Here is a 21,055-nt window from a genome sequence, read left to right as displayed (position 1 = left end):
TATTACCAAGTAGGACCGAGAATAGAAATGAAAAAAATCATTAAAATCTTATCAGTATCGAAAAAGAGAAGCCTAATTTGGGACTGAAATTTCTGTAAGCTATAATTGCTTACTTTAGTTCACTCCAAATACTATTTTGTTTAATAAGTTCCAAGCCCATAACTGAATTGAAAATAAAATTCTCCTCTTTCATTTCAGTACAGTCAAGTAATCACCGAGATACCATGTTGGATAAAGAGAGTGAAATTAGCTCTTTATTGGAAAAAGTCCGATTGAAAGAGAATGAAATTGTGCGAATGAAAGAAGATGAAGCGCAGCGAGCTAGTTTCCTACATAATGCGATCCTTTCCTATGTACATAGCTCTCCACTTGGTGCACAGTGTTCTAAGAAATGAAACTTTACAGCAAAAAGAAAAGTCAACAACAAGAGGCAGATTTTTTTCCAAATTTCAGATTACAAAGAGGTGCAAAATTGGAGGTGGAATGAAAATGATATGTTTTAAGGAAAAAATATTAAGCTTTGCTCAAGGTAATATCATGCTGCAGGAATGGAATGATACTGGCAAATACTTGATGTACTGTTCAGACCCAGAAAAGGCCTTCTAAATTAGTGGTCAGAATGAGCAGAACTGAAGTTTTGAGATCACTGTTATAAAGTCTGAGAAAAGGTACAGACCTGAAAAATTGTGTTTTAGTGTAATTTTTAAAAATGTGATTATCATAATTGTGAATATTTTTGGTATGGTTTTATATATGTGGTGTGTCTGAAATTAGTTAGATTCAAAAGGATTTTAAACAGCTGGCTGGCTAACATAAAGGCAAAACACTATGGATGCTGGAAATCTGAAACAAATGTTAACGTGATGTGCAAACTATATTTGGTTAATTTTTGGGGGTACTTTTGAACATTTAAAGGGAGTTACACATTTAATTGGGTCTGATGCTAAGTTTTGCCTCCATTTGCTAAACCAAATACAATTTGAGAAAATGAGGATTATTTGTTTTTGTGTCCCAAAGTCAGATTCTGAAATCTGAACATATTTGAAATGTATCTAATAACTTGCATTTCCAGTCTTGACAGAACTGCATCTAGGCCAGTGATGAGCCTACTATCAGCAGATGGCTTAGCACTTTAAATATTATTGAATGCACGATCCTTATTTGTATTCACTACTTTAATTTGGCATCAAATGACTAGGTAACTCAGCAGCTAAACCCAAACAAGTACTTTTAGATTGGAGTTGTGTCTTTCTCCCTATCTGTAAAAGCAATCATCCCTGCCTGGACAATCTGCCTCTGCTAGACCCTTCCCTAAAAAGCTTGAGATTTCCCACACAAGGCCTTCAATTCCGCTCCCCCCACCTCCCCCACCCCACCCCCAACTCTTCTGAACCTCTGGAGTGCGCTTACCCTGGTCCTTTGGACTGCACCCTCCAAGAAAGGAAGTCAGTCTAGTCAATCTGGCTGACTTCTGCATGAGGGTCATATAGGAATTATAGAAGCAGGAGTAGACTGTTCAACAACTAAAAGCCTGATCAACTGAATCCTGGTTGATCTACTACCTCAGCATCAACTTTCCACACTATCTTATCCTTTTAAATCTTTAACATTGTACATGTAGAAAAATCCCACTCTGAGATGATTTGTGCTCTGGTAAACTCCTTCCCACTCCAAACTGCGGGTGGGTCACTTGAGCTAACATCCAGCCTAATTGAAAACTTATGCCTGTTTCTTCACAGATCTTATGCTAAGATTGCCTGCAGACTTCCTATGCCTGTTCCTAAATCTAGAAACTTGTAGAAAACAAGTAGTAAAGCCCCACCATCTGTAGGTTTAACCAGTGATTTTCTGTTGTCTTTTGGCATATTGTCTCACTCTTGAAGTCACAGTTTTCCCATTATTATTCAGAACAGGAACATGTCCACTGAGAAGATCATTCTGGTTGCATCATCCTGTGGAATGATTGAAAAATGTGGCGGACTTTATAACATTTCAGGTACACTAGAACTGACTGACTGCTTTTGTTGAAGTCCCAGTCTCAGTAAGAGAAATAGCAAAGAAAATCATTGTAAAAATCCAAATATTTTAGTTATGCCAAGATTATTTAATTTTAGGCCATTCTGTATCTAAAATACTGAAATTTATGCTACCACATCATTAGCATAAAAACTTCACCTCGCAAAGGATAGTCAAATGTGAATGTGCTCAAAGTCTGAGCAGATGTTTCATGCAATTGAGGAAATCTATGCAGTGATATTTTCGCATAAAACTAGTGTCCACAGAAATATTATGGTAGAACAGGGTTATTTTGCCCATTGTGCCTGCATTGACTTGTTAAATGAGCATCATTACCTGGTGCTAATATCCTCCATTTTCCCTATACCTTTACACAATACTTTTATCCAAACAATCATCCAATGACCTATTGACTGCCTCAATTGAATCTGCCTCCTCAACATTTCCAGGCAGTGCATTCCATATTCTAAGTACTCACTGAATGAAAAAGGTTTTTTCTCACTTCACCCTTGCTTCTTTTGGAGATGACTTTAAATCTATGCCCTCTTGTTTGTGTTACTTTTTTCGAGCATGGAGTAGTTTTTCTCTATCTACAAATCAGTTACTCCTGAGTTTCTTTGAGAAAATAGTGCAATTACACTCTTAATCCATAGTTATATTGAAATTCTGCACAATGTTCCCACTGTTTTGAGTGTGCAATTGCCTGAAGTTAACAGTCATAGATAAGTCCTACCCACTTCAAGTTTGTTGCTTGATAATTGTGTAATAGCTCCTGGGTAATCTGGTGGGGCATCTATCTTCTGCCTGAAAACAGAGTGGGAATTGAGACTGGAGCCAGATGTAGTCCAGGACATGATGTTATTGTTCCCAACATACATCAAATTCTGGGGAAATAGGAGCGGTTGATGCAGAGTCAATGACTGCCTGAGGGAGGAGAGGAATGATCATGGCAGGATAGTCGCAAGGAATGCATGCAGGTCCCAAATGAGTGCACTGCCCCGCTTTGTCTCAAGGAATCCAGGTAAAAATTTAACTATCCAGCCCATTGTCTCACCAGGTTTCTCTAGGTGTTTGCTATAGTGGATCTAGCTATCACCAACTGTCTCAGTCTTCAGAGTTTCAGTAAAACTATCACTAAAGCACCGGTGATATAATCAGATCGCAAGTTTTATATCAGATTGTGAATTCTGTATTGAAAATGGCTGTAAACCTGACTAGCAAGAGTTGCAAAGATTTGTTGAAAAGTCTTGTACTTCCTGATTCTCAAAGTTTGTAAAGGTTGGATTCTTTTTAAGCCATTTCCTTCTGGCCTCCAATTATAAAAGTCAAAGTACTTGACTGTAATGCCTTCAGTCAGTTCCACCATTTCTAGTGTTAGGTGCTGATACTTATAATTTTTTATTTTGAGCGCCATATTGTTATCGTCTTTTCTCCTAATATTAACTATTGGCATTTTCCTCCTGCTCGATTTAGTATGTCAGGCCTCATTAGTGTTTCATCCAAACGCTTTAATCTTTGGCTCATAATATGGTACTAAGTACATCTTTATTTTGATATGCATTTTCTCAGATTTTGTTGTTGCACTTGATTCAAGCATTCTTGACAGGTGAGTAGATAGTAGCTGTATTAATAAGAGTTTTTCATTTGGCATGTTTCATTTCCTACTTCTTTTAATTAAAGGTCAATTTTGTGAGAGGGTATACTTTTGTATGATAGAGGTTTGCTTTCAATTTCCTGAGCCTTGTGGGGGTATCAGTTTTGTTCTCCTTTTGGTATTGACATGATGGCTTGATGACTATTGTTAGAGCTCTCAAGGTGCTCTCACTTTGGATTATTGCTGACAGGATCTGGATCTCCAGGTCCCTTTTGTTTAAACTGGCAGAGTATGGTTTAGAGGAAGAGGCAATGAAAAGATGATAAAGTAGGAATGAGAGTTTAAAGTTGAAGGTGTTAAAAGATTGGCAATCTAGGTCAGTAACTGCTGCTGATTGGTGAACTGAACTTGGGAGGATAGAATAAATTTGGATGAACTGAAGTTCTTCACATGATTGCTTGCAAAAATAGTTTTTAGTCTGTCGCTACTGTAAAAGTCTGAAAATATAAATTGTTGCTGAGTCATCCTTTCAACTACCAGCTAGAAGATTGAATTTATTTCCTTAAAGTTACTAGTTTCTAAAGAAATCCTAAAGTTAGATTATTTATTGGAAATGATCACTGTCTCGCACTTGTCTTAAGATTGTTACTTTCCACTCATCAACCCAAGCCTGAATGTTACTCAGGGCTTGAAGTATATGGGCATGAACTGCTTCAGTATCTGCAGAATTGCAAATAATACTAAACCACTGCACAATCATCAGCGAATGACTCCACTTTTGACTTTAAGACAGTATTGGACGGTTATTGATAGAACTACTAAAGGTGGTTAATTCGAGAACAGCACCCTGAGGGACTCCTGCAGCAATGTCCTGGGACTGAAATAATTGACCTCCAATGACCAAATTTATCTTCCTTTGTTCTAAGTATTACTTCAAACATTGCTGTTGATATTCATTGACTTCAGTTTCACTGGGACTAATTAATATGACAAAAAGGTTCTGGCTCTGTCAACTCTGCGCTTTCATCCACGTTTAGAACATATCAGTAAAAATGATTGGCACTGGGTGCCTCTGGCAAACTGAACAATGGTTAACAAGTTATTGTTCAGTAAATGCGCCGTGAAGGTACCATCAATGTCCTTCTGTTGAAGAATATTAACTGTATATTCAATTGCAACAGTTTAAAAATCCCATTTGGAATATCTATACTAATATCTACATCAGTGTGAATTGTTTCCTGATCAAAGAACAAGTAATTTAAGATCTATCTTTGAGAGCTTCTTTAAAAATGAGAATTGGCAAACTCAGTATGCAGCAAATATAGCTGGAATATATTTAATCCTCTTCAATCTCAACAGCCACGTTTTGCCTCCATCTCTTTTGCTTCTTTGAAAAAGGTTCCGAGTTTTGCTGGGTTACAGGTAGCTGGAGCCTTCCAGTGCCTTACCCACGTACATTTGTTTGAAAATTTGGATGCTGTCTATCAAGGAGTCATTTTCCTATAGAAGGGATCACACTCCATTTAATCTTGTTGCCGTATACATTTACACTTCAAACAGGGAAAGGAGGTGTAGCTGATTTCCATTTTGACACACACTCCCCTTTTAGCCAGGGCTAATTGGGGCACCTCAAATAAAGTTGACTACATTTTGAAAGAAATCAGCCTACCTTATGTACTCTATCGGAGTCTTAAAGTACATGTTGTGACACGAACATGATATCCTGATGTATCAATGTGTAAACTCCTTTTCTATGGACTTTTTAATAAGATTTGCTAATGCTTCAAAATGTTATTGTTTTCAAACCATCAGCAGCAGATGGACCTTTCTTAGGAACTTTCCATGCCTTATTGACCAAGATAAAGAGAATGTTAAATTATGAAGGGATGACAACCTGTCTTCCGAGCTATGATGCATTCTGTGTATTTACTAAAATTTGAGTATTTGTAGTATTTTGTTTCTGATGGGTAGACAAAGCATGTCGATTTGATGCCCTAAATTCTTGGTGCATATCACAATCAGCTCCATGGAGTTGTCTCTTTGACAAAATTACACGAACACAGTAAATGGGAGTGTCACTGTAATGCACATAGCTGGAATTAGATCGTATTTGTGATTTACCATGCTCATCATTTCAATCTCTTGTTCTGACTGTAAGAGATGTTGAACAGAAGCTATCCAATTTAACACAGACAACCACAAAGCAGCTCTAGTAAAATCGTGGGAGTGTTGATTTTTGGTTAGGAAAAGGGAAAAAAGGAAATGTTCATATTTTAAGATATTCTAACACCAAAGAGCAAAAAAGTGCTAATTAAACTGAAAGACGACTTTAAATTTTTTTTTGATTCAGATAGACAAGTAAGAAATATGCTTAAAAAGTCTATATAGGCTAGGAAGGGCTGAAAATAAATGCAGATTTTTTTTAAGCTGACATAAATGATCTGTGCCGAAAAGTGTGTAGGTATGCATATGTGTTGCTTTTGAGTGCATGCATTCATCCATATTGGGCAAAAAAGGCCTCTTAACTTGCATAATTTTATTCAGTTTACTTGTTTCATTCAATGTGTCCACAAGGTATCCAAGTGGAATGAACCAAACATAATATTATTTTAGTATGTCACCCAGTTCTGGTTTCTTGTCAGTGAAGAAAGTACATACCTCTTTCCCTGAGATTAAATATACAGGTAAGTATGTAAGATAGTAATCTCATATTTGTATACTTGCGTAAAGAATTGTGTTCAGGGCATAATATCTTACCAAAGTGCATTTTTGCATTTAACAAAAGCATGTGCTTCTCAGCATAAACACCAACCACTTCAAATATAATGGGTTGCAGTTGCTTTTATATTTTGCATGGCGCCAGAATACCTTTTGATTGTTACTGCTGTTCCAAAAAGTGCAAACCGTGCTGCAATAGGTTTAGCTGATTTTTGCTAAAGTTATGTAATATAACTATGTGAAAGTATCATCTGACTTTACCTTGAGCCCTTTGCAAATCAAAAAATCGTGTTCTATTTCCTTACTACACACATTCCAAATGTAGTTGAGAAATGGGATGTTTTAAAAATGTCTGAATTCATTTAGATCACAAAGCAGTTGTCTTGCAGCTAATCAGTGCACTGCAGAAATATATTTTGGCATTAAATCAATCCAGCATTTGACAGTGTCATTTGATATCAGTTTTGTTTAACCAGTTCCTTGGTCTTTCTGTATCCAAGCATTTAGTCTACAGTTTTAATGGCAGATGGCATCATCATCTTCTCAGCAATTATACATAATTTTTGTTTTAGCAATTTTCCACATCACTATGTAGGATGAGATTACAAGCTTTTGTCAGTGATAGTTGTGGATTTTATTTCTGCTTTAATACTTACTAGTTGTTTAGTATTATTTGAAATTGCCCATTGTTGTATATTTCATGCTAAATAATTAAATAGCTCTATCCTGAAGAGTTTCTAAGATTCATTTGACAATAGTTGTAGACACATTACACATTGTGGTTGAAATATACCCTGTTTCCAGATAGATAGAAGTTTAATCTTTACCTTCTCAGATTGCATCAGCCCTTACTTGAAGAAAGTTCTGTACCATCACTCTTGTCAGTATTCTTGTTTTAAAGTGCTGATTATTTTTTTTTTAAATTACACATTATTGACATTTTATGTAAGTTTGCAACAAATGTTCTACTTTATAATTTATCTTGCTTCTATTGAAATAGTTGTACAGTTATCCCCATTGAAAGCAATTTCTAATAGTGCAGATTTTTTGGTGTGGTTACTATGCATGTGCTTACATTGATCTGATCTGCATTTTCACTCCATCTGCTCAACCCATGTTTTGAAACACACTGCTGCTTTTCTTGCCACTTTCCTGAGCAACCCCCCCACCCCCACCCCAAACAACCTTTCTCAATGACAGGTCTCCCAACTCACATTCAGTGCTTCCCTTGCCTGCTCACTACCTAGTTCATTCACTCTGTCTCCACTTCATTTGTTCCTCTTTTCCTTTTGCCATACATCTCCTATTTGACATCCATCTTCCTAAGCCCTCACTACTTCCCTATTGCTGCTCCTTGTTCACAGTGAGAAGATTGAGAGATAGAGCAACCAAAAGGGTGACAAGTGGGAGAAACAGACTGAGGGGGTTGGGGAGGGAGTGAGCAGGGCATCAAGCAGGGAATCAATAACGGGAAGCAATGAGGGAAGAGGTAAGTTAGTAAGACTGAATAATATTGTAGAGCATTTTTAGTCCAATTAAGTCATTGGCAGCCATTAGATATTCTTGACTTGAAATTTTTACATTAAGTATAACCCATGTTATTACGTGGTTTGTTATGGGAAAAGTGATTTTTATTTAACATTTGTTTATTAACACACCATTTCTTAGGAACAATATTAGTGTTAATTGAGATATAACACCTTGCATAAAGTAAATATATGTTTTGCAACCTGGGATTTTGTAAGTTTACAGACTTTAGACATCTAATAAACTGGAATTATTTTTATACTGGAATTATTTTTGATGAATCATTCAAAACTTTCTCATGGATTCCTACTTTAAAAGCCCTCATCGAACTACATTTTCTTTTTGAAAAGACATAAACTCAAAACATTAAGTTTAAATTCAGTATGCAACAACTAAGATATTTAACATGAATAAACACTTCCCAAATTGAAGGAAGGTTTCAATTTATTTTAATGTATATCAGGTTTCAGCATTTGCTTTGTTTATAGCAGTCCAGTTATAGCGTGAGAGGTGGTTGAGGACTGTTTTAAAAATTGCTGCAATTCTGGTGCATAGTTATTATCTTTAACTGTCAGATGATTTTAGCAGAAATCCAGAAATGTAATGAATATAACCTGCAGAATGGAAATAGGATAAAACAGAGAGAGTGATCTGATACAATGTCCCTTCTTAAAAGTACTGTCATGGATCTGATGCCTGCTTCTTTATGTTTAATGCAGAAGAGGATGAAAGGAAGGAGAGCTGAGTTGTGATTCTACCTTCATGATTTTACAACCTTTAGCATATTATTAGGCAAATAATATCAGCCTAATCTTTACAGTCAGCAGTGAAGCAATGGCACTCGCTCCTGACATTGAAGAAAGCCACTCACAAAATTCTAGATCTGGAGGCATGAGTTTTCTCTTTCCTGATGATAGCCTGAATTAGAAATCAAGTTGAGTGGGTCATCAGGCATCTACCAAGTCCTGCTATTAAGCAGACAGCATAAGATTAAGACAGGGGCAGAAATACCAAATTCTTGAAAACATTTTTTAGGAATAGCTTTTTTAAATCATAATGAAGAAACTTAGCAAATATTGTCTTTAGCATTTTGGAGACAGTGAAGCTTTTCATTGATTATAGACTTTAAACAAGCAACCCAGTTATGCCTCATTCAACAAAGAGTAACCTGTGTGAGGGTTTTCCAGCAAGACCAGTTGAGTATAAGTAGAAATTTCTGTCAATCTAGATATAGCCAACTGAAATGTACACACTTTGGGAAGCATAAAATTTTTCAGTGATCTCTGGATTTATGTGCTTAACTGTGCATGTGTGGACTCCAGAAGTCATTGACTGTTTTGGAGGAGTAATGATGGTGAGTGCATTATTTTGTTTCATTGTCATATGGTCTCTGGTCTTGGTCTTCACTTGCATTTTGGTTTCATTGACTTTTGCAGCATAGCCATGTGCCTTGTGTTTTTAATAATTTACTTCTGCTGAACCATTTGCCTGTTCTAGCAATGTGACCTGAAAAGTATAAACAAAATGACGTATGACAATAGATCTTACATTCTGTCTTATGCTTGGTTCTTGTTAGAAATGTGATGTCACTCACTATTTTCTACCAAATTGTTCTATTGTCCTTCCATTTGCCTTCAACCTCTATTGTCCTTCCATTTGCCTTCAACCTTTATCATTCTTTTATACTCTGAGTTGCTCATTGTTTATCATTTGCAGTCTAGTGGTGATGTTATAGTTGCAGATTAATAACAAGTTCCAGATCGTTGGTGTTCAATAACCATCAAATGTAACTATTGTAGGTTGTTGGTTTGCTTGCTGAGCTGGTAGGTTTGTTTTCAGAAGTTTCGTCACCATGCTAAGTAACGTCATTAGTGAGCATCCGGTGAAACATTAGTGTTCTGTCCCACTTGCTTTTTATGTGTCTTGGTCTGTTGTGGTGGGTGGTATCATTTCTAGTTCTATTTCTGAGGGGTTGGTAAATAGGATCCAAATCTATATGATTGCTAATGGAGTTCTGGTTTGAATGCCCGGCCTCTAGAAATTCCCACATGTGCCTCTGTTTGGCCTGTCCCAGGACTTATACATTGTCACAGTCAAAGTGGTGTCCCTGTTCATCTGTGTGTATGGATACCAGTGATAGTCGGTCATGTCTTTTGATGCTCGTGTATCCTAGTGGCTAGTTTCCTGCTGGTTTGTCCAATGTGATGTTTGTTGCAGTCCTATTTTAGATTAGATTAGATTCCCTACAGTGTAGAAACCGGCCCTTCGGCCCAACAAGTCCAAATTGAACCTCCGACGAGCAACCCGCCCAGACCCATTCCTCCGACTAATGCACCGAACACTATGGGCAATTTAGCATGGCCAATTCACCTAACCTGCACATTTTTGGACTGTGGGAGGAAACCCACACAGACACTGGGAGAATGTGCAAACCCCTCCCAGACAGTTGCCCGAGGCAGCAATTGAACACAGGTCCCTGGTGATGTGAGGCAGCAATACTGACCACTGAGTCACCATGCCACCCTAAATAAAGCTACTACTCATGGAATACATGGGGATAACTGTACAACTATTTCAATAGAAGCAAGATAATCCCAGTTCAGGAAGCACGCATCTACATTCCCAGCCCTAGGTCTGCTTGAAGGGTTTTTATTTATATATTAACCTGTTTTTCCTAATCAACCTGTTCAGAAATATTATTATACACCTCTTGTGGCACTTGAACCAAGGTCTCTCAGTTCAAGAGCAGGGACACTACCACTGTGCTGCAAGAGCCTTGTATATAACATTCATTCTGCTGGCTATGATACAGGACCCTTAAATTAATCAGTAGTTGTTTTAGTGTGATAGTAGGTTTGTGGGCTATCATGATGCCTTGGGGCTGGAGTAGTCTGGTGGTCATCTCTGAAATGTCTTTGATGTATGGTAGGGTGACTAGAGTATCAGGGCGTGTTGCAACTTCCTGTTCAGGTCCATTGCGCAATAATCAGTAGACTGCGGTTATTGGGTAACCGTTGTTCCTGAATACCTTTGTGTAGGTGTTTCTCTTCTGCTTCTCGTAGTTCTGTGGTGCTGCAGTGTATTGTGACTCGTTTAAATAGTGTCCTGATGCAGCTTCATTAGTGGGTGTTGGGATGGTTCCTTATGTATTTGAGTATCTGATCAGTGTGTGTGGCTTTCTTGTAAACTCTGGTATGCAGTTCTCCATTTCTTTTCATTCTACCATGAAGTCCAAGAAGGGGAGTCAGTTATTGTTCTCTCCATCTTTGGTGAACTTTGTACCGGTAAGGATGTTGTTTTATCGGTTTGTGGGTTTCTTCCAGTTTGTCACATTTCGTGATGATAAAATTGTCATTCATATTGCATTCTCAAAGCTTAAGCTGGATCATGGCAGTTTGTTCTAACCGCTGCAAAATTGCTTCTGCTATAAGTCCTGATACTGGCGATCTCATAGGTGTCCTGTTGATTTGTTTGTGGATCTTGTTGTTGAAGGTGAAGTGGGTTGAGGCACAGGTCCGGTAGTTTGAGGATGCTTTTCTTGCTGATGGAGTTGGTGCTGTCAGGTGTTTGAATCTCTGTGTTGTCTAGCAGTGAGGCGAATGTTTCTTTGGCTAAGGGTGATGTATATTGATGTGAATAGGGCCGATACGTTGAAGGAAATCACGATCTTGTTGTCCTCTATCTTTGTGTCTTTGGTGTTAAGGAATTTCTGTGTAGAGTGGATGGAGTGGGTTGAGTCTTCTACCAGGGGATTTTAGTTTTCGTTGCAGTTTCTTTGCTAGTCTGTATGCCAGGAAGTGAGTCTATGGGTCTGAGGGAGGCCCCTTGTTTGTGTACCTTTGATAATTTTTTTTAGATTAGATTAGATTACTTACAATGTGGAAACAGGCCCTTTGGCCCTACATGTCCACACCGCCCCGCCGAAGCGCAACCCACCCATACCCCTACCTTTACCCCTTACCTAACACTACGGGCAATTTAGCATGGCCAATTCACCTGACCTGCACATCTTTGAACTGTGGGAGGAAACCGGAGCACCCAGAGGAAACCCACGCAGACACGGGGAGAACGTGCAAACTCCACACAGTCAGTTGCCTGAGGCGGGAATTGAACCGTAGAAATGGGGTGAGTTGGGTCCATCTGGTATCTGTAATCACTTCCTATTTATATTTTAATGTCCTAGCTACATTCAAATACAAGAAATGTACTTTTCTTGTGAACTATTAATATAATTGAGAACCTAACCTAGAATTATGATTAAAGGAGATAAATGTTAGCAGGGATCAGATAATGAAAAGAAATGATATAACATTTAAAAAAAAGTTCCAGACCAATTTGTGTTATTCAAAGGAGCTGTTCTGAAGAAACAAGGTATAGATATAGCTCAAAAGTCTCTAAATCACATAGAAACATAGAACAAAGAAATTCCATACTGCTGAAGCGTTATTTAACTCCAGATTTCCCCAAACTCAGTAATTTTAGTAAGACAAATCAGGGCAAGGCTTATACAGTTAATCGTAGGGCCCTGGTGAGTTGAGAAGGGCTAATGCCCGAAACGTCGATTCTCCAGTTCCCTAGATGCTGCCTGACCTGCTGCGCTTTTCCAGCAACACATTTTCAGCTCTGATCTCCAGCATCTGCAGACCTCACTTTCTCCTCAAGGTATTGGTAAGGCCACTTTTAGAATATTGCATACAATTCTGGTGACCTGCTATAGGAAGGTTATTGTTACACTGGAAAGAGTGCAAAAAAGGTTTTACAGAGGAACCTCTATTATGGGCAGGCACTATTTTGTTTGGATAATTGATTATTCAGATAATCGATTTTACCATAAACGAGGGAAGCCATGCTGATCTAACACTGCTCTACCGGAGAATTTATTTAAGTCTCGATTTTAACGAATTGAGCGCAAGAGGACACAGATTTCACATGATGAACAAAATAAAGCAATGATAACTTGATAAAACTTTTTAAAAATGCAGCAGTAGTTACCATTTGGCAAGGAATGGTGAAGACAGCATTAAACAAGGTCCCAAACAGCTTCTATGATTGCAACAGCATTTGTCAGTTTCCAGGAATGCAGTCTCACGATAGAAGGACGTGCATTCGTTTACGTTTTCGGCCTTTTTTTTAAATGAACAGTCTGGTAAAGAGACGGGAATACCTGTACAGTAATGTAAAACACTTAATTTTGCTAGGGGCTGTGTAACAACCCTTACCTAAAAAATATCCAGTCTCTGATGCTTGAGCTGCTTGCATTTCCTTGTTTTTGCCAATGTTTTCACATGTTCTTCAGTACAGGTAAGTCAAATACACTTACTTCTTTGGTGTAACATTTTTGCAGGACCTTGAAATCATCTTCGGATAATCCGAAAATCAGATATTTGATATTCAGATAATCAAGGATCCCCTGTATAAAGATGTTGCCAGGACTGGAAGGTTTGAGTTATAAATGAAGGCTGGATAGGCTGGGATTTTCTTCCCTCTAACATCATAGGCTGAAGGGTGACTTTTTTATAGAGGTTTATAAAATTGAGGGGTGTAGATAAGTTGAATAGCCACGGTCATTTCCCCCAGGGATTGGAATCCAGAACTAGAGGGCATAGATTTAAGGTGAGTGGGGAAAGATTTAAAAGGGACCTAATGGGGAACCTTTTCATACAGAGGATGGTGTGTGTATGGAATGAACTGCCAGAGAATGTGGTAGAGGCAGACATCATTACAACATTTAAAAGACATTTGGATGGGTACGTGAATTGGAAGGGGATATGGACCAAACGTTTAGGATATCTGGTCGGCGTGGACGAGTTGGACTGAAGGGTCTCTTTCCGTGGTGTATGAGTTTGTCTCTATGAACCTCGTTAAATTGAAATCTCAAGAGTCAAATTGGAACTAATTTTCATGTGAGGTTTGTGTAGTCAATAAGAGTGCTGTCTTTGGTCATTTTTTTTCGCGTTACAGTACTTGTCCTCATTTATATTTTAATGCTTTTTATTTAATGTTTTCATCTTACAAAGTTGCATCATGGTTAGAACATAATTTGACTAAACGATACATTTGTCTACTTGTAAAACTAGGGTGAAGTGCATTGATCGGACCACTGTGGAAATGTTCCCTTTATCCAAGCCAGGAACAATCCTAGGTAACTTGCTTCCATTTAGTTGAATTTGTCTGCGTGTTACATTTTTTTTTAAAGCCTTTTTTCTGAAAACATTGACTTCTTTCTAAGATAAATTCTGATCTCATGGTTTCCCTTCAATACCTTACCTAGTAGGTATGCAAAATTTGTCAGAGTGGAGGTGGTTGTTCCAAACGGAGGCCATTACAGCTGAGTCCACTTGATTCCATACCTGAGAACTCTCTGCCATGAGTCTACAGATAGTGGTCAAGAAAAGTCTGACTAACTTTTCTTTATGGATCTCCTGAGTTCTAAAGTTGTTGCAGCATCCTTTCCTCCATCCTTGTAAAATTAGCCAACACAGCACAAACAGCTTAGAGATTCAATATGGGTGTTGTACCTGATAAATTATCAAGCAGGGCAAGATTCTTTTATTGGATGCACAGTAGGAAAATATTCTGTGGTCAGCTTCCATCTCTCATCTGGAGTCTTAGATTCACAAAATTATAAACAAGGCTTCCACCAGATCATGGACCATTTCTCAGATAATGTTGTGAATGTTTACTGTTTGAATTGTTGCTATTACTACACAATAATAATTTAGTAGAATACCTCTCAAAATCACTGGTACCTGCATGGTGAACCTGAGGTAAGTTATGGCCCACCTTTGTCCCCCATGTAAGTGGCCTTTGGCAAAGGTGCAACTTGATTTGAACTTCAGTCCTGGTCTTCATAGCATTTGGACTCGCAGTGCAGTGTGTTACATGTGTAGTCAGCTGAGGTTGCACATTGGAATCTGTACATATATCCTAAATCCTGTCAAATTTCCTTTCGCAATAAAATTTTACGTTAACTATTTAAAGTAGTATCTTCAACACTGCAATTGAAGGTAAATAATTCAGGGAGGCAATGGCCTAGTGGTATTCTTGCTAGACTTAAATCTAGAAACTCAGCCAATGTTCTAGGGACATAGGTCCAAATCTCTACAATGGCAGATGGTGGAATTTTTTAAAAATCTGAAATAAAGAATCTAATGAAGACCACAAAACCATTGTCGATTGTCGGAAAGACCCATCTGGTTCACTAATGTCTTCCAGGGAAGGAAATCTGCCACAACCACAGTGAAGTTGGCTCTCAACAACCCCTGTGAAGTTGGCTCTCAACAACCCCTGGAAATGGCCTAGCAAGCCACTCAATTGTATTGATTGCTACAAAGTCTTAAAGAAATGAAAAAGGACCACCTGGCCCTTGAAACAGCAAAAACAATTCTGTCAATCCTGTCAAGTCATCCTTCTAACATCTGGTATCTAGTGCTAAAACTTAGAGCTGTCTCACAGACTAATCGAGCAACAGCTTGATACGTCTGGTATATATGAATGTTTGAGTATGATACAGACACTATTTCACCATCCCTGGATATGTCCTGTCCCACTAGCAGGACAGACACAGAAGAGGTGGCAGTACAGCAGTATGCAGTCAAGAGGGAGATGCCCTGGGAGTCCTCAATAACTCCGGACCCGATGACATTTCTTGGGCAAGGAAGCCTCCTGATGAATACCACATTACTATCCTCCCTCAGCTGATGAATCAGTACTCCTCCCTGTTGAACAACATTTGGAGGAAGCATGAACTGTGGCAAGGGCACAAAATATACTTACTATACTAATGGACATTAAATGTCTAACACCAAGAGTAGCTAGGCAGCAGAATTACTGATTGAGCTGATCATTAGGATCATCTAAAGGATATAACTGGACTGGGTCTCTAGCAAGTAATGAAGGAATCAACAAGAGATAAAAAAACATACTTGACCTGAATCTGCATACCGTGGATGCATCAGTCTACGACCGTATCGGTAAGAGTAACCACAGCTCACTCCTTGTGGAGATGAAATCCTGCCTTCTCATTGAGAATACCCTCCTTCATATTGTGTAGCATGTGACAGAATTCAATCAGATCTAGCAACTCAAGACTGGGCATCCATGAGGTGGTATGGGTTGTCAATAGCAGCTGAATTGTACTCCAGCACAATCTGCAACCTTATGATCTAGGATATCTCAGACTCAACCATTACCATCAAGGCATGGGATCAACACTGGTTCAATGGAGAGTGCAGGAGGGCATGCCAGGAACGGCACCAGGCAGACCTAAAAATGAAGTGTCAACCTGGTGAAGTTACCAAACAGGACTAGTGTGCCAAATAGCATAAGCAGCAAGTGATAGACACAGCTAAGCGATCCCACAACCCACAGATCAGATCCAAGCTCTGCAGCGCTGCTACATGCAGTCGTGAATGGTGATGGATAGTTAAATAACTCACTGAAGGAGCAACATCTGCTTAGCGACAACCTAATCAGTGATGCCCAGTTGGGTTCTGTCAGAGCCGCACAGCTCCTGACCTCATTTCAGCTTTGGTTCAAACATGGACAAAAGAGCTGAATTCCAAAATTGAGGTGAGAGTCACAGCCCTTGACATTAAGGCCACATTTGACCAAGTGTGGCTTCAAGCATCCCTGCAATCAATGAGAATTGGGGAGAAAACACACTGGTGATTGGAGTCATACCTGGCACATTTTAAGATGGTTGTGGTTATTAGAGGTCAGTCATTTCAGCTCTAGATATTTCTGCAGGGGTTCCTCAGCTGCTTCATCAATGACCTTCTTTCCATAATAAGATCAGAAGTGGGGATGTTCACCAATGATTTCACAATATTCAACATAATTTGAAACTCCTTAGTTACTGAAGCAGTCTACAAGATGTGGATGGTATCCAGGCTTGGACGGACAAGTGGGAAGCAATATTCACACCACACAAATTCCAGGCAATGATCATCTTCAATAAAGAGTGAATCTAACCACCACCCTTGAGACGCAATGGCATTACCAAAATCAAATCCACCTCTATAAACATCCTGGGGGGTTAGCATTGACAACTAGGCTACAGTAGCTATAAGAACAGGTCATTCTAGGAATACTGCGCCAAGTCATTCACCACCTAATTCGCTAAAGCCTGTCCACCCGTTAGAAGTCTCAAGTGTGCAGTGTTATGTAACACTCCCCATTTACCTGGTTGGGTGCAGTTTCACTAATACTAAAGAAGCTTGACACCAAAGACAAAGCAGCCTACTTGATTGGCACCGCAAGCATCCACTCTCTTCCCCCCCCCCCCCCCCCTCCCACACCGATGCTCAGTAGCAGATCTAAGAAGCACTGCAGAAATTCACCCAAGGTCTTGAGACAACACCTTCCAAACCCATGACCACCACCATCTAGAAGGACAAGGGCAGCAGTTACATGGGACCACCACCACCTGTAAATTCCTTTCCAAGCCACTCGCCATCTTGAGTTGTTCACTGTCACTGGTCAAAATCCGAGAATTCCCTCCATAACAGCATCGTGGGTTTACCTGTAGTACATGGAGAGAATGGTTTAAAAAAGCAGCCCACCACACCCTTCTTATGGCCAGCTTGGAATGGGTGACACTCGTGTCCCACAAGAGAATAGAAAAAAAGCACAGTAATACAATTGCAGTAATGTCTGATTTACTTTGAAAAATTAATGCAATTTTGACTTTTATTTTGTGAATTATATACTTTTCTCTTGCTCTTTGCATATGTTATAGATATTTTCATCAAAAAGTCTCTTCACTGAAGAGGGTGTTGCTGATAATGAGATGACACGCAGATAGAAAATTTGTACATTCTTGGAGAAATATCTATTTGATCAGTGCATGTACCACTATAAGCCAAGAAAGAAATAACTTTCCATTCTGCCCACACTGCAGTCACTAGGAGATTGATAGGGCATAGAGATTAAGAATATGCCTTTACTTGGAATTTATTGACGTATTAAACATTGGAAATCCAGGAACATTGCCAAAGCCTTTTATTACAGTTGATGTCAGTAAAGGGCATATTTTGTTTTCTGTTCTCTAATCTTGCTCTGTTTCTTGCTTTCACTGCTGTCTTGAGCAGCTCTGCGGAAGCTTTGTCATGGCTAGCAGTGAGATATGACAAAAGAGTTTGTGATCAGCTTCAGCAGTGGAGATATTACTACTATCTCTCTTAGGCAGCCTACCCATAAGTTTAAAAACAGGCTGTAAAGTAATTCATTATTTAAAATGTGACTTTTGTGGTTTATTGATGATCAAAAACATCTCCCACAGGTCCAAGGCTATGTAGAAAATAGTAACTTCTGTTTGAAAGCATATTAACAATTCAAAACAAATGTGGATGAACAGAAGTGTAAGGCTTTTGCAAGAAGAAAATACGTATTTCATTTGACAGGTTGTCTAAACCTTTGGACATTTAAGCCAGAACATTTAGAATGACGGCGTTTCCCTTCACACTACTTGAGTTGATGGTGATCTTCTCACTACCAATATTGGCCATCTGTAGCTGTGTTAATGTTCCATGAAACATTAATTGGCTGAAGCTCTCTCGTCCCAGCCGTGCCAGAGCTGCAACGGACAGGACTGGGACTACATTAGTCCCCCAAGTCCAGGACCAGGTAAGTGCGGAGATCCCAGGACAGGGAGTGAGCTGTCCTCTGAAATAAGGAATGGGGAAGCCGCAAGGAGCTTCTGCAAGAAGCAGACCATGTTGGGACAAAACTTATTGAAAAGAGGCTGTTTATGGGGGCATCCAAGCTCCTGCTTTCCTCCCCAAGGCCTGTGTAGGATTTCTGAGTTTCCCACCTTGACCCTGATCTCCCACCAGCCTGAAAATTGGCAGGAAACTGCCTTGAAGTGTTAAGCGACCACTTAAGGATCTCAACTGGGGAAGGGCAGACTGGCTAGCCAGGACTTTGCCATCCCACCATAAAATGATGCAGAAATCTGTTTGGGCAGGAGGCAAGTGGGAAGACCACTGAGGTATTTTACAGGCTTTCTGCCTGCAAATTCACTGACAATGGAATATAAGCTCTATCCTTGTCCCCAGTCACTCTGTCAAATTTAATACTCACTATATATTCACGTCTGAGAGATTCATACTTAATTCAGAATCAGCAGAAGCTGCTAAAAACTTCTTTCTAAACCAGAATTTGACCTGAATAGCATTTTCATTTTGTTGAAGGCAAAGGTAGTAAACACATAATAAAGACCTAATGATTTTCTCCTCTTAATCATTTTTTTCAGATAATTAATTAGAAAATATTAATAGAATGCAATGTTTACAGCAATAAAATAAACTTTGTACCTATATAATGTGCTGGGGGTTGCTGTTGGAAAATTAGTATTGATGGCTCTCAATGGGATGGTTTTTATTCAAGCACATTCACTAAAGTGTTACAAGATCTACAACTGTCATTTTGACCTCTATAGTTCATTGTTGCAGTCACTTGTCAATATAATGATCCCTTTTTATGGTGGTGATGACTTTTAAATCTCTTGCATATAAATAAAATTGACTTATGTATGATTTTAATATTTATGGGTCTATGCAATGTAACTACAATGTTTGAGCTATTTTGTAAATTTTTTGAAAAAATAAAATTTTATTTTTGTTTCATTTAGAGCAATGTGTCTGAGCTCTCATTTTCTCATGAGAGAAAATTATCATCTTTTGTTGAAAAATGGGATTAGGGCAGAACCGGCGTCCAATTCTTAAAGATAATAGTGGAAGTCTTCAACATGCAAATTCTTCAAGTTAAACCTTTAATTACAACAACCACTGCATAGAGTGTTGTACAGTATGCGCTGTCTGTCTTTCTAAAGATCACTGCTATAGCACAAGCAAAAAACATTTTTTTAATATTAAGAGAGAGATCGGGAAGTCGTCGTTGTACAGATGAGCCACACTTCGCATATGCCTTATCAAATTACACTATTTTGTCTACTGATGTACCTCAACAGTACACTGACTGCAGACAAAGGCAAACATACAGCCTGCTTCATCACTGCTGTTTTCAGCTGCACAATAATAGCCTTAAGACAAATCTACTTCCTCAAAGTTGACTCCACAACCCACTCAGTGATTATTTAGCATAAAAAAGCAAATATATTGCACTCTTATACTTTGCGTCATTTTTTTTTCAATTCACAACATGAGCATTCAACCTGAAAATTGCGTTTACATCAATGCAAAATGCCTTGCACATTTTCTGAAACAATTAATGATCTAATCTGAATTATTCATGTCAAATGCAATCTTGTGTGTGGCTGAACACATTTGTGCCAGTTTTTATTCAAAAATGGATCATTGAGCTGAAGTATGCCTATTTCAGGTTGTAGCTTTTTTTCTATGATTTCAGAAAACAATGGCATAAATTCTCAAGTTGAATCTGTTGGCTCAAGCATTATGCTAAGTCCAGTGCCAAATAATTCGGTATGTGATGCATATTGAGTGGAACTAACTTGCTTATAATGTTGAGCAGTTGCAGATTTTTATTAGGCTCAAATAAACAGCATTGATATAAATCCCAATGGGTCTCTACAAGAACAGGATGATTTAAAGGAGCTGCAAAGTAGGTGAGAAGAAGGCAAACAGTTAATCTTTTTTCATTATTTAATAGTTAATTAACTGCTTTGGATGTTCAAGCAACTTGAGTTGAATTCATAAAGTTTCTGTTGGGATAAAATTACTGAACACGTCAATATGAACTCCACACATTGGGCAAAATCTTATGAGAACCTGGTCTATGCCAAATCTGTGGTGCAATCGGATAGGATGGTAGCCTTGATGTTGAGATCATCTGGCTGCAACTTTCCCGTTCTTAAAGTGGTGTGACAAGATTCTCACCAGCAAGTGGTGAGTTTCCAATTGATGCTCTTAATTGCTTGTAAACAGCTTGTTAACAGAATACATCATAGTTATAATCTTGCCAAACTCTGCTTACAAACTAGTCATCAGGAAAACTCAGCATGGAAATCAGCAGGTACCTGGCAAGTTAAGCTCACTGCTTGATTGAAATGACCTGTATTTCCTGTGGCCAAACGCTGCAGAGTATGGCACATTCCATGTGCACCAGACATGTCTACACTTTTGCCATGAGCCTTGGCATTTGACTTTGAGGGAGTCATCGCCAACCCCATCCTGACATTTATGTAATGCTCTGACACTGTACCCTTGAAATCTCACACTT

The 21,055-nt window shown here is 38.8% G+C and overlaps 1 protein-coding gene across 5 annotated transcripts in view; it reads left to right on the top strand.

Moving 5' to 3' along the window:
* Positions 1 to 19,486, top strand: part of lrrc45 (leucine rich repeat containing 45) — a 98,638-nt gene extending 79,152 nt beyond the window's left edge. For all 5 annotated transcript variants that reach the window (XM_088000603.1, XM_088000601.1, XM_088000606.1 and 2 more), the window contains one exon: positions 199 to 19,486. In XM_088000603.1, coding sequence (XP_087856729.1) covers positions 199 to 395 — 197 coding nt within the window. In that variant the 3' untranslated portion in view covers positions 396 to 19,486. The remainder of the gene's footprint in view (positions 1 to 198) is intronic.
* Positions 19,487 to 21,055: the final 1,569 nt, after the last annotated feature.

Source organism: Chiloscyllium plagiosum, unplaced genomic scaffold, assembly GCF_037043375.1.
Source record: "Chiloscyllium plagiosum isolate Xiang-an unplaced genomic scaffold, Cpla_swu_hap1 HiC_scaffold_25, whole genome shotgun sequence".
Lineage (NCBI taxonomy): Eukaryota > Metazoa > Chordata > Chondrichthyes > Orectolobiformes > Hemiscylliidae > Chiloscyllium > Chiloscyllium plagiosum.
The sequence above is the reverse complement of the archived record's forward strand: the minus strand, read 5'-3'. Positions and strand labels throughout refer to the sequence as shown.